This window comes from Phaethon lepturus, unplaced genomic scaffold (genome assembly GCF_000687285.1).
Source record: "Phaethon lepturus isolate BGI_N335 unplaced genomic scaffold, ASM68728v1 scaffold38244, whole genome shotgun sequence".
In the NCBI taxonomy this organism is placed as follows: domain Eukaryota; kingdom Metazoa; phylum Chordata; class Aves; order Phaethontiformes; family Phaethontidae; genus Phaethon; species Phaethon lepturus.
The window spans coordinates 51,202-68,763 of record NW_010534904.1 but is presented as its reverse complement, the minus strand read 5'-3'; the positions used below and the strand labels follow the sequence as shown (position 1 = coordinate 68,763).

At 37.4% G+C, this 17,562-nt stretch overlaps 1 protein-coding gene across 1 annotated transcript in view; it reads right to left on the bottom strand.

The window, feature by feature from the left end:
- The window catches only part of VPS13C (vacuolar protein sorting 13 homolog C (S. cerevisiae)), a gene marked incomplete at its 5' end in the record, with an annotated part of 91,157 nt that overhangs the window by 23,636 nt on the left and 49,959 nt on the right, over nucleotides 1–17,562 (bottom strand). The window contains 17 exons of the mRNA XM_010285641.1: nucleotides 1,170–1,296; nucleotides 1,684–1,817; nucleotides 2,268–2,396; nucleotides 2,745–2,909; nucleotides 3,650–3,754; nucleotides 4,761–5,150; nucleotides 6,563–6,857; nucleotides 7,104–7,225; nucleotides 7,726–7,886; nucleotides 8,725–8,989; nucleotides 10,027–10,182; nucleotides 10,572–10,661; nucleotides 11,961–12,326; nucleotides 13,345–13,437; nucleotides 14,208–14,437; nucleotides 15,963–16,201; nucleotides 16,746–16,915. Of these exons, the coding sequence (XP_010283943.1) occupies nucleotides 1,170–1,296; nucleotides 1,684–1,817; nucleotides 2,268–2,396; nucleotides 2,745–2,909; nucleotides 3,650–3,754; nucleotides 4,761–5,150; nucleotides 6,563–6,857; nucleotides 7,104–7,225; nucleotides 7,726–7,886; nucleotides 8,725–8,989; nucleotides 10,027–10,182; nucleotides 10,572–10,661; nucleotides 11,961–12,326; nucleotides 13,345–13,437; nucleotides 14,208–14,437; nucleotides 15,963–16,201; nucleotides 16,746–16,915 (3,237 nt within the window). The remainder of the gene's footprint in view (nucleotides 1–1,169; nucleotides 1,297–1,683; nucleotides 1,818–2,267; nucleotides 2,397–2,744; nucleotides 2,910–3,649; nucleotides 3,755–4,760; nucleotides 5,151–6,562; nucleotides 6,858–7,103; nucleotides 7,226–7,725; nucleotides 7,887–8,724; nucleotides 8,990–10,026; nucleotides 10,183–10,571; nucleotides 10,662–11,960; nucleotides 12,327–13,344; nucleotides 13,438–14,207; nucleotides 14,438–15,962; nucleotides 16,202–16,745; nucleotides 16,916–17,562) is intronic.

Here is a 17,562-nt window from a genome sequence, read left to right as displayed (position 1 = left end):
TTGGAAATTATTAGAAAACAAAGGCCTTCACAGCACAATAAGAGACTTAGAATCATAGGTGATGGGGGAAGCAGACATTAAATCATACACCACAAAGCAGTAAAACCAGACAATCATCAAGATCTGTGCTCTTCAAATGTGGATATTCCTTATTTGTTAATTTGTGAGGCAACACTGACATTTTCTCAAAATACCAAAATAATCATGAATGTAACCATAATTATATATTAAGAAAATCAGTTTCAAACTAAAGCCATTTACAGTGAGTAAAAAAATTGACCCAAAAAAGTGCTTATACAGTACAGCACACTGTAATTGGTTAACTGAGAGAGTTCAGTTGTGAGAAACTAAATCCATTCCCAGTATAACTGAAACAACCTCGCTTTCCTGTCCCTACTTTTAGCTACTAATATTTCCAGTTTTCTTATCTTAACTCTGTGCCTAGTCAACAGAAAACCAAGTCACCTCTGAAGAATTCAGAGTTTAGCAAAAGGTGCAAGAGGGCTGCTGTTCAGACACATACACAGGACTTCATTTAACCTACATTCCAGTTAAGCGAAAAAATTCTTCCTCCATCAATGCTTGCTTCCCCATTCTTTAACAAAATACTTGCCCAGTCTTATCTTAGATTCACCTCTGCTTTCATTATATTTTCTCTTTCCCCCACTCATTTTCCATCTTGATCATTGATTATTTCACCCCCACCTCACACATTTTCCTATTTTAATATTGCATGAGTTACTAACACCAAAATAGCTTTCAGTGAGCAACTCGGAATTTTCTGCTCCATGCAAGCTTTTCCCATAGGAAGAAAGAGTCACAATAGTCAGGGGTTTTCTCCATCTTTAGGGAGATAACAAGCCAGATGCAGTACTGCTATAAAATTGGTGAATTATTCATCCTCTATACTATTTAGATACGTCTACAGTTCATACACTTTATTCTTCTTTCATACCCAAGAAAACACGGAGAAAATGCAGACTGGAGTTTGTGTCCAATCCCCCAATTAATATAAACATCTAAAATCTTGCTAATTGAGAAAAAACTCAGAAGTCTCTTACAGGACAAGACAGATGCAAAGTTACTGAAGAAGCTTTCTCACGGATAACTTTAGACTTGTTATAGTCCTACATTGGTTCAGCATTCACTTCTCCTCTTCTGAAATTTACCTTAAGCAGATCATGTTCACCAAAATTTTGGGAGTAGCCCCAAGTCAATTTTCTTGGTTTAGTTGGATCTGTCCATGCAAACAGGCATACTTGCTTTGGTTTCAACTCCATTTCCTCTTGTAATCCACTGCAGTTTCAAAGAAAAGGAGTAAAGTGACAGCATTCACTAGTTAAGACCACTGATTGAAACAATGCAAGCAGATCATGGCACTATGTACTCCACACCTCCAGCCTCCTGGGGGGAGGCATGAACAGCTTGGCTATCCACTCCAAACAAGTCCAGCTGCAGCTCGGCTCTTGAAGAACTACAGTCTATACTCCCAGTTAATTCCCTCCACTTTCTAAAACTATGAAGATTGCTTAAAAGTAGACAAAACATGTCAATAAAGGGCAATAAAGAAAAGTTGTGGTTTTTCTATTTTTGAAGGTACCATAATGATAAGAGAGAACTACTTTCTTCACAAAGGATACCCCCTGGTCAAACAACTAATGGTGAATTGTTTCTTTCACATACCTCTGTTTATATCTGAGAGAGTCCCATGAAGTATGGTTAACAATAAGGGCTGGAGCAGCTCCCTCATGGTAATCCGAGAAGCTTATGACAGTAGAATGCTCAGAAACATTCACATCTACCAGTAGGCCCCCATTCTGGAGACGAAGTTAGACAGAAAGTTCAGTATTTGTTCTATGCATAAATTCAAGTTAGAACAATTTTTAGATCAGTCTTTCACCAGCATCTTATAAGTGAAAAAAGGAAGTGTACTCTACCTTATCTAGTAACAGTTAGCTCACACACATTGGTCACCAGCTTAAGACAGACATCATGTAGTACACCATTTTTAACTTAATAGAGCTGTTCAGCTTCCTATAAGCTTGTCAAAACTAAATCAACTAGACCACTTCACACAGCTATGAAAACATTAACAACATTGCAAACTTGATTCACAATCTTCTTTACGCAACAGAACCAAAGTGCAATGCACCAACACCTTAAGGCACAAGGTTTCAATCTTGACGATCTTAGGGAGTCAAGCTCTCCCAGGTTCAATACCATAAGGCTAAAATGGAGTATTAAGAACAGATCAAAGTCAGTCTCACCAATTCTTCCAGCCTCAGCAGAGTACCGTTATCCTGGGCTTTAAATAGGAATGGCTTGGATGAGTTTTCATAGCCAACTACTCTTACACAAAGTTCACCAGATGAGTTTTCAGGCCAAAATGGAAGACACTGTAAAACAAGAAATATGCACTACTTAAACAGTTCATATAGTAAGCCAGCAGTAAAGCAATCCATCTTGTCTGACTAAAACTATTTCAAATGCCTTAGTTCTTACCCCAGTACCTACTGATTAACATCTCACCTACATTTAGTGAGTTATCTAAACTGCAGGACTTGATTAATTTACCAACATATGCAACCTGTGCTGTTCAAGTTGCCCTGAGATGCAAAGTATCCACATCATACCATCAGAAGTGACAGAGCTTCTCGAAGAGAACTGCTTTTTCCCCTGAGTGACCGTTAAAGACCAGATGTTTGTCTACAGTAACATCCAAAGGAAAAAAACTGAAACATTACCTCTGAAGTTGAGATATAATTCCATTTATTAGTTGGAAAAGAGCCATTAGGACCAATTTCTCCAACTTCTAGTTCCAGAGAAGACTTGTTTGCTATTGTGTAGAATGGGGTGAAGGTAACTATCCTGGTAAGGTTAAAACTGCTCATTTTGATGCTAACTCCAACCTGTTGAAGAAGGACAATTTAAGCAAATGTCAACAACAAGCTTAAGAGAAAAGTCAGGATGAAAAAAAAGAGAAAAGCCAACATTAGTCTAATTACAAAGGTTATCACTCAACACTCCTGTTCTTAACAGCTGTAATAAAAGAACCAAACAGCATGCCGTAAAATCCGCGAACTATACAACCAATTAACACAGTGGTGAAGAGAGAGTTTTAGCTGCAGCATTTTGTAGTTGTAGCATTTGTGGGGAAAATCTAACAGATTTCCCTCTAACATAAATCAAGACAACCTAAACTGATCACATCAGAGATCAGTTAGAGAGTATACTCCATATTATTATAAAGTATATTCTTTATCCTGCTTCATTGTGGAAATGTAGTCTTATACAAGGCTGCCAAGTGAAGATCTAAACAGTTGCGAACAATTATGAATTTTGAATGTAAACTCTTACCTCCACTATGAGAGTTCACTATTGTATTTTTGAACAGCCTAGTACTACACACTTGTTACATAAAGCATGTTTATGATTACACCAAAACTTCTGCTGGTGAAACTACTTGTTGCCAGGCCCAGACCTGAATAGCTGGGGCATAAAAATTATTACCCTACATGTTAAATATTTCCATAATTTAAAAACAATGTGAGTCGTGAAACAAAGGCCTTAAGCAGAAAAAGACATCAGGCCAAAAAAAACCAAACAAACAACCCAGGAGAGCTCCACAAAAGACAGAAACCTATCTTACCAGATAGTCCATGTTATTAGCTGAACATCTGACACATCCATAGCTTCCTACAGTATCAAGGGAAAAGCTACTGGACCAAGTGCTAGTCGAAATACATAACTGGATCTACACACAAAAAAGAACATGGAAAGTACTTCAATAAATTAATTTTAATGTACAGTTCATGCATTATGGAGTGCAATTATATCACATGTAGCAGTATAAAGACAACACAAATGCTTTTAAAACCTTCTATAAATTAAGGTAAGTTTATGCATGTAGTATCGCTATTAGTATTCCGATTTATTCATCTGTGCCTGAGTTTTGGGAAAGATGTTACAGTAAAAGGTAACAAAACAGAGGAGTCCTTATTGACTCTTATGTTCATGACAGCACACACACAGATGGCAAGAAAAGCTACAATTTTGTGGTGCTTCACGAACTTGAAGAGGGCAGAGGAAATAATCAAAGGAACACCTTGTCAAAACTGTTTCTTCAACCATTTCTTCAACTATTGTTGGGCCAAAGATATTTAAAAAGAAGAAAGGGCCACTTCAGAAAAAAATCCTCTACTACAGGACTCTTCATTTGACCACACAAATATCTCGTCAAAACAAAATCACAGCAGAAGAAATACATTTCACATAGGGCAGAATATTTACATTGCGCCTTTGAAATGTCAAAGTACCTAGCTGAGTAAAACACAAGCCTGCGATTCCTCTTTATCCAGTGGAAAATGCCTCCAGAGGAAGATTCAGAGCAGCCTTCCTTTGGTCTATAAAGGGAGTCCACGCTCTTAATTTATGTATCTACATTAAATTTCTCTGCCCAAGGGAACAGTTTTCTGGTAAGGTACCCACTGAGTTTTCAGGACCTAACCACTCTATACCATCAGCCAGCTTCTGGCCAGGATGAAAGTTAGCCAATAGGATGCAGTGCAAGACCTGGAAAAAGTTGCAATAGACTACTTCTTAGTCCAAAAAGTATAATTAACAAGAAGAAAGCAGCAACCAAATGAAGGCCTATAGATTTAAATGCTACAAAAAAAATTCCTTAGACAAAAATATATGTGTGTGGTTTTTGCCCCTCAGAGCAGGATTTTGAAACACTGCCACCAGAACCTTATTTTTACCTTATTTTTACTGAAAATATTTTTCTTTTTAAAGGAGAACAAAACAATATCTCTGTAGTCTGCTGGATGCTTCACATGAGTGTCTTCGGCTCGATATTGGAGAATACGGGAAGTCTTGTTTATTATCCAATAAGGACTGAACACAGACAAGATCATACGGCTTCCAATTTGCCTAGTATGTATGTAAATATCCACTGTCATCACTGTCGCAGAATGGGATGTGAAACACACAGAAAAAAATTCAGGCATCCCATCACAAATTTTAAGATGCCCATGCCAGTCTTTGCCTTGATATTTTATCAACACAAGCTCCATTATTTCTCCATTGATTCTTGAATGAAAAACATCTGCAGCACTCCCTTCTACCAATTCAGAGGCTTCTGCTGTTCCCTGTAGCAAAATTAAAAGGGGTAAATTAAGTTTTTAATACATAAAATTTAGGTATTCAAGAAACAGCATTTTATTCTTCTCTTGCAGGATGCACGCATCTCAGTACTACGTCCCAGTCTCCAATCACTTTCATTTCAGCCTGATCCTATGAATAATTTGAGATCAATTGCACTTTTGTTGCAGGACAATAAAGACTGTTTAATTCTGGATTTCAAGGAGGCAAACTAGTTCTAATGTATCCCCTGTTTCTGTTCCCTCTCTCCTGCATGATTTCCAGAGGATTTCAGGCTGGATGGGGCTCTGAGCAACCTTATCTAGCTGAAGATGTCCCTGCTCATTGCAGGGGTGCTGGAGTAGATGACCTTTAAAGGTCCCTTTCAACTCAAAGATTCTATGATTCTGGCAACGAGTTCTTATTCATATACTTACAATACTGGGTGCAACACTGAATTGGACTGTGCTGCAGATGTACAGCCAGGACTTTTCACATTCAAGAACACCTAAGGCAAAAAGCCAGCAGCTGTGCCATGCTCTTTGGTAGCACAGCTTTCCTCAGGCAGTAGCATCCCGCAACAACAGCTTTACTAGTTTTTACTGAGAAACACTGTATTTTACTGAATAGAACAGTGGCCAGGCTCAGTAGGTTGAGGGATGTGAAGACCTGTACCATCTACAGGTACAGTGACTTCAGAAACAGATTTGAATTACCAGTTTCTAGCTCCTTAGTCAAGGCAATGGCACTCTGTTCTACATTCTGTGACTGCGAGTACAGTGAGGGTAAGGAAAAGTGGAAACAGTGCCATTACAAACTCACAGCCACTTATGTGAGTAGGACAAAACAGAACAAACTAGGATCATAGTTCTAAATCCTCACACCTTTTCTATTTACTAAAATCACTCAGCTTTCATGAAGAAATACTAGATGCTGAAAATACTGAAAGAGGAGGAAAAAGTCTGTGTAGCATCCCACAAAGAAATCTTCCAATTTGTGCAAGGAAGACTTCAGAATAGTCCTCGGAATCAAGTGTCAGAATGGAGAGAAGTTGTGTTTTCTACACAGAAAAAAGCTCCAGGAATCTCAGATGCTTTTTCTTACACCTCTCCCTTGGAAACACAAGCTATCTTGCAAAACACAAACCACATCTCAGAAGAACATAAAAGAGAAAGGCCAATCCAGTACAGGATTCATATTTAAGGATCAAGGCTGAACTGGCCAGGTACACCCAAATAAAAAACAGTTAATCCCCAAAACTCACAAAATCAGTCCAGCAGCCGACTCACTCATTTACAACAGAAAACAAAAACCAGCATTAGGTATCTTCCACACTACATTCACCTCCACTTCTAAGTAAATAGAGTCTTAAGTTAAAAGCAGGTAAAGGATTTACAAATAAAACCATAAAATAACTTACCTCAAGCAAGTATCTCAAGGAGTATGGTAAAAGATTCCTCACAGTCAGTGTAGGGTAAAGGTGGATAATGTAGGCAGGATCCCACTCCTCTCCATAAGCCGAAATAAAATTTAGTTCATCGGGTACAGCTGTTGAGCTGATTATGAAAGGCAAGAAATTTGTCTCGGTGGCTGGGCACTGTAACAGGCACTTTACTTCATTGCTCCTGTGTAGCTCTTCCCTCCAGGCAATATAAGTCATGGACTCTTTAAACTGACCCTCTAACATTCCTGTTGGTCGAACATACAGATGACACCTACGGGAAGAAGACAGGTAATGGTATACAATAGCTTTCCAGCAACAGGTAACTTCACCAATTTTAAAGTCACTGTTAACATTCTGAAGGGCTAATTACCTAATAAAGGCAGCATTTGGGGTTTTTAGCCCAGTCAGGAAGATTTCCAAGTGCAAATTTAAGCTTCCACACTAATGCTGTATTTGTGCATCAGTCTCACAAAGATTAGTCCTACAGACCAGAAAAAAAAAAAAAAAAAGAATCTACCTGTACGAGTGTAAAGGAACGTGAAATTCCTCTTCTGGCTTGGATATGCCAATTGGCTCCAGCGACTTGGAGTTCCTAGCCAGTTTATAGATTATAAATGGGACTGAGAAATGGTTCTTGATCTAGGATCAAAATGCATAATTTTTATTATTTTCTATGGTACAAGTTTCTAAAGGAAAAAGTATGAATAGTAACAAGGAAAAACAACATTAATTAAACTCCTCTGGAAAACAGAGTTCTATTCATCTTACTAAGAAATACAATTCTGAAGGAGAACAACATGTAAACATATGAGAAAACTATGTTTAAGTTCCATGAATTGAAAAACATGCTTAAAATGCCAAGTCACATAAAAAGTACATATTCCAACCTCAACGTTGAGATAATTAAGAAAGCCAAAACTTAAAAGTAAAACCCGAATTTTTCATTTATCACTAAGACACACACATATAGAGAATACAGCTAAAAATTCATATTACAAATAGAGTAAAATACTTAACAATTGCCTTTAAGTAACTTTTCTGAAAAGTATGATCTCAAAATGCATTAAGGAAGAAAAGCAAAGTCATTCAGAGAAGAGCACCACTTTCAGGCTTTTGGCTTGTTTGGTTGGTGTTTTTACCTGCAGAGGAGATCGTACAGTAATAACTTTATTTCCTTCTGTAGCATCTGTCTGTACAATGATTGAGTCTGAGCGATCAACAAGAAGGCTTCTTACGTTGTACAGTCGTCGACCTGGTTTGACTATGGGAATGTTTACCACTTCGTTATATCCTTGAAGTTCTAATCCATAAAAATATACAAAAGTCTTAATTAGGCAAAACAAATCACATTACCATTTTCTATTTGAACAATACTTTAGCTTCTCTAAACTCAGCAACAACCAGGATTAAAACACTCTCTGGAAAAAGTACCTTGAAATGGTATTTAAGGCACCACTGAAGGACAGCTTTAAGGTCAGAATACTCTTGAAGACCATAACTTTAGATTATGGTTTATACCTAGCACAATAAATACACCAAGCAGTAAACGAAGGTATTTGTTGGGTGAGTTTACAAAATGCAGAACATGAACATGATCTTTGTATCATGGCCAAGTACCTTCGGATGGGATGGGATGGAAAAGAAAAAAAACCTGAAGATTATCTATTAATAGTTATTATATCCTAGGAGCATTTTCGGGCAAAGCTAAAAACACAGAAAAATCATAACTGCTCTCAACTAACTAGGTAACTACGGAAAGCTGGATGGTAGTAGGGATATGAGAAATGAAGATCCTGTTTAACAGGACTTGGAACCCACAGGCCTATGTCCCAGGGGTCTGTAAGATGGTCTATCAACTACTCCACTAGAATGCCTTCCATTTCTTCCAAAGGGGGAGGGAAAAAAAAAAAAAAAATTGTACTTTTCACTCTCTGAAAAACTGGAGAGAAGGAGTTTTACATCTTTCTAAGAAGTCCAGTAGATAGTTTAATTTTTTTAAAATTGCCATCAATATTCAAAAGTAGTTTCAACACAGTGTACTTCACCTGAATTTTGATCACATTGAATTTAATCATGTTGACTCCCCCGTCTTCCCCTTTTCAACATGTCATAATGCACAGTGTTCCCTAGCATAATACCTAAATTTAAAGAGAAGACAGAGCTTTCTTGTCGGTACAATGCAGACGACTGTCCTTGTTGGGGCGCTTCAAAAGCAGAGTATTCCAGTTCCATGTTCTGACCAATTTCTACGTTGTTCATGTTTTCTTTTTCAACTGAACCAACTATCCGAAAATTGGAGCTAGGAAGCACTTTGAAAGGAACGCCTAGAGCATTTTTCACTATGAAAGGTGCTGTCTCTTTAAAGGAATAGTCAAATGTGGATGCAGTGCCTTCTGAAAATGCCTGTAATTAACAACACATATGTCATATGTAAATAGCCACAATAACATTTGTATAACGGCTGTAAGAGACAGTTCCTAGCAACTACCATTTTAAAGAAAAAAAATATATATTGCAATACCTACACTTGGTATAGTAGTATTTCAGGGAAGTAAAGGTTAACTCCAGAAAATATCATTATTATTCCATGACTTGCAGCAAATGTTGATGCTACAATAAGCATTCATGCTCCTCATCAGGTTTGTTGGTTTTTTGGGGGTTTGTTTTTTTTTGTTTCTTTGAGTTGTTGGGTTGTAAGAGGAAAATAAGATCTGGGACACAGAAATCCCAAGCACATTCACCACGTACATACTTCATATTCAACCACAACTTATGCTTGAAAACATTTGTTTGATTACACAAAAGCCATGGTAACCGACTGTATAAACAAGTACTAACTTAGAGAATGGTTGCTCATTTAGAATTAAAAAATAAATAGGCATAAGTCACATTCTGTAAAAATAGCTTGATCTGATAACCAAAATTTCTTCCCCTCTGTAAAAAAAGCCTAGGACATTCATAGGCACACCTACTATCACAAGAAAAGTAGGTGAAAAAGTATTTTTAACACACTGGACATTCTACTTGTACAGTTTGAAGGCCAATCCTAAAATGCACACTTTTCTAGGTATTCTATTAAGGAGAAAAGATAGAAGGGAAGTAAATTTCTAAGTATTTCAGAAAAAAGGATTGTAGGAAACAGTTGTGCTTATTGGAGGGTTTTATTTTCATTCAGCCAGTTTGTAGGCCTGTTCCTGAAGACCTGCATAAGCACATCTGTTCAACACAGCAATCGCTTCTTTCGAAAGCTAGCATCACCTTTTTGTTAACCCTAAAGGACTAATCAGAGTAAATATCCTTAATCCTGCTAGATTACATTTGTCAGGGCTGTAGAACAGTCACTGGCTTGTGACTCACAGCACAGAACATTCTTTAAAAGGAAATAATCATAACTTCCCACAGAACCACATAATTCAGCACCTGCTGCCCGTTAGGACTACCTTGGCTAAATTACTGAAAACAGCAAGACAACATTTGGATATTGTTATATTCATTGTGTCCTTCGAAGAGATGTTAACTGCAGTTTGTGGCTCAGGTAGAACAATGAAATCATCCCCAGGCATCAAACTTCTCTCTTGGATAGGGTTAGTCTTCATCTAGAAGAAAAATTTCATCACGAACAATTATGAATACATAGATTACTTTCTCTTATGTTAAAACAGGAAAAAACGTGACCTACTTTACCTTGTAAATCTCAAGACACCTTACGCAAACACAGAAATTTTACACCAATGTTGATGGATAAGCAAGTTATTTTCTTTCCTCTTTGTGTGTGTGGTTACACACTACTTTTTGCCCATGCACTGGAGAACTAACATTATTCAGAAAAATCTTAGGATGTCTAAAGACTGATTTTTTTTGTGTGAAATTGCATAGCTCCCTTAATGCAACAGCATTCAAAAGGTCAATGTTCCATCACACAAAACCCCTAAGAAATAGCTATCTATTCAAACTATTTCACATAGTTTTAAGTATGTTTACATACTTCCAGCTTTAAACTCCATTGCTTCTTTCCTCCTTCAATTCGTTCAATAAGTGGCTCCCACACTGCATAGGTTTCATTGTAATAATGAATCTAAAGAAAGAATCAAAATTAAGTAAGGCATCTGAAAATAAAGGATTGTGTTCCTTCCAATAGCATTTAGTACAAAAAATATGAATAATAAAACAATCAATCTTCATTTTACATTTTGGAGATCCAGCATTAACTTTTAATGGCTTCAAAAATTAATACACAGAAGCGTAATTCATCATACATTTTTGTATATGACATAATTTCTGAAGAATTGACTACGTGGCTTGCGTTTAGAGCAGACAACCTGATATCTCCATATCTTTTTAACACCTTCACTTAATATAATGCAGACTCTATCCTCTCCTACACTGTTTAAGAGAATGACTGAGATCAAAAACTTAAAACGCCTCAAGTACTTCATTGTACTATGAAATAACAGTTAGTCTGGGCAAACTTTAGTCTGAATCTGGTTCACCAGCACAACTCATCTAACTCATAGAGTACACCAAAGTTTTTACTTCCCTTCAGCCACTGCAAATACGAACAGAAGTTGTGGAAGAAATATTTCTGGATGCTCCCTTTCAGCTGTTTTCCTCATCCCTCCTCCCTTCTGGAACCTTCAGTGCCTTCCCCCAGTTGTATATGATTAGGCATGCATCTCCCATACTCTATTATGGTGTGCACATGTAGCAATGAAAGAAGGCTACTTGTAATACTCAGTACAGAATGGAGTATGAGGCACATCTGGTAAACTGACAAAATATAATTAAGACCTATTTAAGTAGGTAGTTAACGTATTGCACAGAGCAGCTGCACATCTGGTTGTATGAAGTTTTAACATACTGCCTCCATCTGATACCATCTCAGAATTTACCATATCTCGGGGAAAAGAGTTGCAACAGCTGGCAAAACAAATATGGTGTGATTACAATCCAAGATGCAGAGAAGTCTTTGAGAAAAGACTTTTTAACTTTGGTAACTTCTATCTTACCAACAAACACAATACTAGAGAAACAAACAAAAAAATGTGGGCAATAAGAGTTAAATATGAACATTCAACTAAGTCAAGCTCATTCTTCATACAGCAAAAAAGTGAATATGGAAAAATAATAGAGAAACAGGGAGGACTAGATTATTCCACAGTAGCAATAGTAGATTAAAATCTACTACTGATTGCAAAGTTTCTGTAAAAACCACATTATGCTTAGCCATACTTGTCTGACTACTAAAGAACTCCTAAAGGCATTACAGTTTAAACCTATTATTAACTTAGCTTATAGAAAGCGCACTAAAAAGTTACTTGAACATTATGAAGCATGCAGAAGTGTTTTAAACTGCTAACAGTTTGATTCTACATACCTCCAGTGACATATCAGCAGTGATCTCCATCAATGAGGACCAGTTTTTGAGGACACCTGAAAACACAGATTCTACTAATAATAAAGGGACTGTACGATGTCCCAGACCACATTCTAAGGTGATCTGAACTGATTTCACTACAACGTCAAACTTCTCTTGTTTCAGAATATGTTCACGGTCCTTAAAAGTTTCTGTTGCTTCTGTGGCTACATCAACACCAAGAAACCAAGCACTGCACTGATCTATAGACTTCACTTGCCACAAATTCTCAGAAACTTCAGTTGCTCCTCTAGAATCCTCCTCTGTTGTTTTGGGGTTTATGGCAGCCATAATGGTCATCACAGTATTCAGAATTATTGGCGAGATCTTGAACATAGAAAAAAAATACTTTATAGCTCAAAATATTTTAAAACTGGCTAACGTACAAAATATATGATAAATGGAAATGGCAAATAACTCTTGGGTTCTTCATACAGGTACACAGCATTAAAGGCCCTTGTAAGAGATGCAACTTGAATTCCAAGATAAAGAAATAGAATCCATTCATGGACCTCCTCTTATTTTCTTTTCCTACAAGATTTCCCAATTCCTCTCTCACTATCCCACAGGCTCAAGAAAAAAATTCTCAAATTGAAATTTCACTTTTACTGATACATGGTACTCCCATAACGGCAGTCAATATCAATCTTTTCCCTACTACATTGTAAAATGTGAATTTACTTTTAAAGATCTTCAAAGTGTTCAAAAAAGCATGTTGTCAGAGTTATGTATACCATCATTTCAATTAGCAGTACAGTACATCTGTCAAAACCTTTATGCTTTAGGAACAATGTACTGTTGCTTACACTTTAAGACTTCACCACTGACCACCTTTTCAGATCACAAATGCAAGTTTGTGAACCTTTTATAGGAGACTTAGCAAATTACATTCAGAATGACCTTTACTGTAGACACAATTATTAATTTACCTATTAAGAACAAGGAATTTCACATTATATCTCATTCTGGAAATCATGTTAATAGCCTTAAAAATTTACACGCACTTGTGTGTATGCTCCTGCTTATAAGTCTCTCCGAAGAGAAAAATAGTGGTGGTGGTGGCAGGGGGAAGGGTTGTTTCATAAGTTTGGAAGAAACTGGTAGGAGGAATCCTAGTGTCTGAAGTATTAAAATTAGTCCTTTTTTGCCAAAAGAGTGCCAGAACAAGGAACACGTAATAATTTTTTCCACCACAGAGCAGCTCAAACAAGGATAAGTACCTATTTCTGGAACTAAACTAACGGGGAAAATGGAAATTTTAAAATGCAATACGTAAATTAAAAAACCCCAAGCTACAGCTTGAGAAACACACCTGTTCTTTCAAAGACAGTTTTAATAATATTACCTTTATAGTAAGTTCTTCTATTGTTACTACCACAGTTTGTAACCCTGAGACGTGAATCATATTTTCCATGACCAAAGAGCATGGCTGTAACACCTGAGTGAAAAACATAATTTGATTATCAAGGCAACTCCTGGAAAGGAACCTTTTCAAACGGTCCTGTATTTTTTAATACCATAGAGCAAGGAGATGCTGATCCCATAAAACAACACCACATTTCAGAGTAACAGCATTCTCTCTATAGCATCATTCCAGCATCCAAATTTGCACAGAGGCAATTGTGTACTGGAAGGTTAAGAGTTAGTGAAATAAAAGGTTTTGACATAAAGCTTAAAAACCAGACAAAACCAAAGCCCAACACAGACTGACTGTATAGTCAAAAAAACACTAGGTCCTTAAGAAAACTAAATGCATAAGGGAAGACAGCACATGCAAGATGAACCACATAGGTCACATTTGCCACTCAATGCTCCCTGCCAGGAATGAGTAGACAGACGCCAGGCAACATGCTGATCAGCATACTTTACTGCAACAAGTAGACTAATAGGCAGTAAACAAAGCTGCAGAGCGATATTCTCAGTCTTCAAAACCCCCTCACACAATTTCTTCACTAAGAAACTTTTAATCCAGTCTGTGAACACTAGACAGGTTTTAGACAGAGCCCTGTGTGATGAAGTCTTGCACCTGCTAATAAAAAGGTTCACCATTTAAATGGCATACCAAAGATGCATGGTCCATTACTACCTTCATAATAATCAATGATATGAAAACTGAATTTTCTGAGCGCTATGGGTATGCCAACTAAAGGACATGCCTGCCAACATTTTTCATTACGTTTTTTCATTATGAAAAACAAATTTTCTTACTGTAGTAACATTCTTGTCATGTTTTTCTTTGAGAAAGGCACAGGCCAACACTTTGAAGCCCTTCACTTGAGCGGTCATCCTTTGTGCAATCTTTCCAGATGTCAGAGAAAAGTCACATTGGAAGGAAATTTTTAAGGCAGGGGCATCAGCATTAGTCAAATTAGCAACAAATACAATTTCTGGATCCATGATCACAGCTTTTACTGTCATATTTGGCCGTACAGATATTTCTGTGAAAATAAGTAAGAGAACCCCTTGAACATGAAAGATTTTAAAGCATTATTACATACATAATACCCAAACCATGCATAAAAATCGCTACATAATTTTAAGGGTACAAATTTAACGAATAATGTCTCAATTTTTACAGGAATATTTTGCTGAAACTGAGTATCACACAGCATCTAGAAATCAGCAGCAAACTGGCTGTAACTTTTGTTTTAAAGAAACTGTTTGTTTCAATATTGTAAAAAGACAGTATTAGTTCTATACATCATAGTCAACCTAAGCATTGGCTCTACAAAGCCAACCTGGAAATTGTTATCTTCTGGCTCAATACCTAAACTAACTCACTCCTTCAGAAGGAAGATTTAATAATTAAAGCCAAAGCAGTAACATACAATTTCTTGTCTGAATATCCACTCAGTCTTCAAAAAGGAGAGAATCGTATTACATTTATCTCCGTTAAAGGCAAGACACTCTTAGTGATGCATCAAGTTACTTTGGTTCTCAATGATAGGCAGTATAGTGGTGTGTGACCCTCCTGCACAGTAGGACTCATTTGGATTACCTGTACGTAACGCTTGCTGGAAGTATCAGAATACCAAACCTATGCAATGGAACAGGTGCCAAGTTGAGGCTCTGTGCACTACAGGAAAAGCAAAGCAAGCTAAGCATCATGGGTTGCCGCCAGCAACACATTTGAGTAGTCCCCTGCAAGCGCCACTTTTCTGGAGTGTGTACCATCTTTCCCTCATCACAGTACTTTGTGCACATCTCCAAACAAGGGAAGAGGAGAGAAAGCGAACTGCTGACATCACTAGGGCAATTCATAAAACCTAAGGCTCACTCCTAGCACCCTGCAATGTTCCCCAAAAGAAAGGGTGCGCTGTTGGGAACCAGCTAGACAACACAACCCACAGACTAGGTCTGACCACAACTCAGGCAAGCCTAGCAATCACTTAAAACCAATTAAAAAAAAAACAAACACAAAAAAAAAACCAAAACACCCCAAAAGTGGTCTTTCTCACCCTTGTTTCATCATGTTTTACCTTCAGTCTTCAACCAAAAAGAGGAAAGCTGTTAATCAAAAACTTAGTTTTCCAAAACTGAACAGAAAGAGTAACCTACAGTTTCAAAACACACTTGTGGAAGTAAGGGTAAGACAGTGTTCGCCACTCACCTTTAAAGGTTAAGTTGTTCTTTTTACTTAACTATTATCTACGTGGTGGTTTTTACCCTAAGGATGCTTCCTTTGCAATATTACACAGGTAAAAATCCTGTTTAGCGTGAGTGATTTTCAATATTTAGTTCCGCTGAACAGTACAACTACACTACAACACAGCAGTTTTAGAGCTACTACTACTTAAAACCGTCTATGGTATTAGTGGCCAATTTACACATTGTGAAGAATAAACTAATTTCTTAAGTCTGATAGCAAGATAGCATCTTGAAAGCTTTCAGATGATTTATTTTCAGTATGAAGTCTGCAAAGGAGGGGTGTGGGGGTGGGGGTTAAAGATCAGTTTTACAGACCTGTTTCTGGCTTGGATTTCCCAGAAGCAGCATGCTTTAATTGGAACTGTGCAGATCTTTCAGTTGAGGATGCTGGCATTGAGTTAATGAAAAAATCTGCTACTGTGAACAAAAACTCCATACTGGCACATATGTACAGCTTGTCAAGGACAGCAATGACTTCAGTTCCATTTTTATCCTGCTTGTAGCTTATATCTATCATAGAACTGTCGTTTGTGTCATCTTTCTTGTCTATCATTCTGGAAAACAAGTTTAATAAGAAATATTTCAAACATCATAACACATACATCTAGAAAAATAACGATGCGCAAGTAGTGCCATTTTTCTCCCCGTGCCATTTATGAGTAAGAATTAGAACACAAGCAATCAGTGTTTCCTCCAGAAATAAGAGGATATAGACTACTCTAGCACACAAATTTTCTGTTAGTGTTTTGGAACTATGTATGCAGCGTGTAACAATCAGACTAAAGTTTCAGTGCATAGAACTCTCCATCTGAGGCTGGCTGCTCTCTGCTCAGCAGTTCTACACAGTTTACTGTAATACCCAAGCCTCCCAGGTGGGGTTTTTTTGTTTTGGATAACCTGGGAAATCAACATATACAAGAAGAAACTTGTTTAACACTATTAAAATTATATCATTCATTGCTTTAGTGCACAGTATGACAGGCAACAACTGACAGCCCTACTAAGTTTTATCAATCCCATGTGAAGCAAAGTATAGAACAAGGAAACAGTCTTCCTCACAAATTGCATGGAGTTTTCCCATTTCTGACTCAAACTTACCTTGCAGTCACATTCTGAACTCCTTCTCTGAGATCATCCAGGGTACATGCCTTGAGTTTAACATTAATGTCTATTGAGCCATCTGAAAACATCTTCCCTGATGATGCCATGAGATGCAGTCGGAGTTCACCAAGGCATAACTTGTCACTATGCAGCGAAAGCAGAGACTTCTACATAATGAGAAACAGTACCACTAATTACAACAGAACAAAGTAATAAGCACGTTTCCCTTGCTCTAGTCACATGCATTTTGATCCATGAATTGAAGGATCTGATTAGCCTGTTGCTGTCATCAGTCCTCCTATCATACAAGTAAGTCCAAGAGACTCACTGAGAAAATAAAAAAACAAGTTGGGTTGTAGTAAATTTGTTTCTTCGCCGTTGTTCAGAATGCGTGCCTGAAGGATAATCCATCTGAAATCTGAATCTCCTACCAGAGGATCCCCCCACTCCTATCGCGCTAACTCATTTACAACCAGGACCCCAGCAATAAGCAGAAAGGATACGAAGAGGAAATGAAAATAAAATCCTATTACAGTGTGTTTCTTCCAGGGATGCTCGTTTCACAAGAACTTTTGAAATTGCACACCTCTCATACAAAAAACACCACAAGTTCCTGCATTATAGTTATTTTAAATGAAAAGCTACCACATGTTCACTATACACCAAGACTTACAAAGCAAGCACCTTCACATCTGGACAAAACATACTAAGTCATAAAACAAGGAAACATTGCACATCTTTCTCTTCTCTTTTCAGCACAGGGTGTTCATTATTGCTCATGCTCAGGGATATACGTAAGAGGGAAGCATGGTCC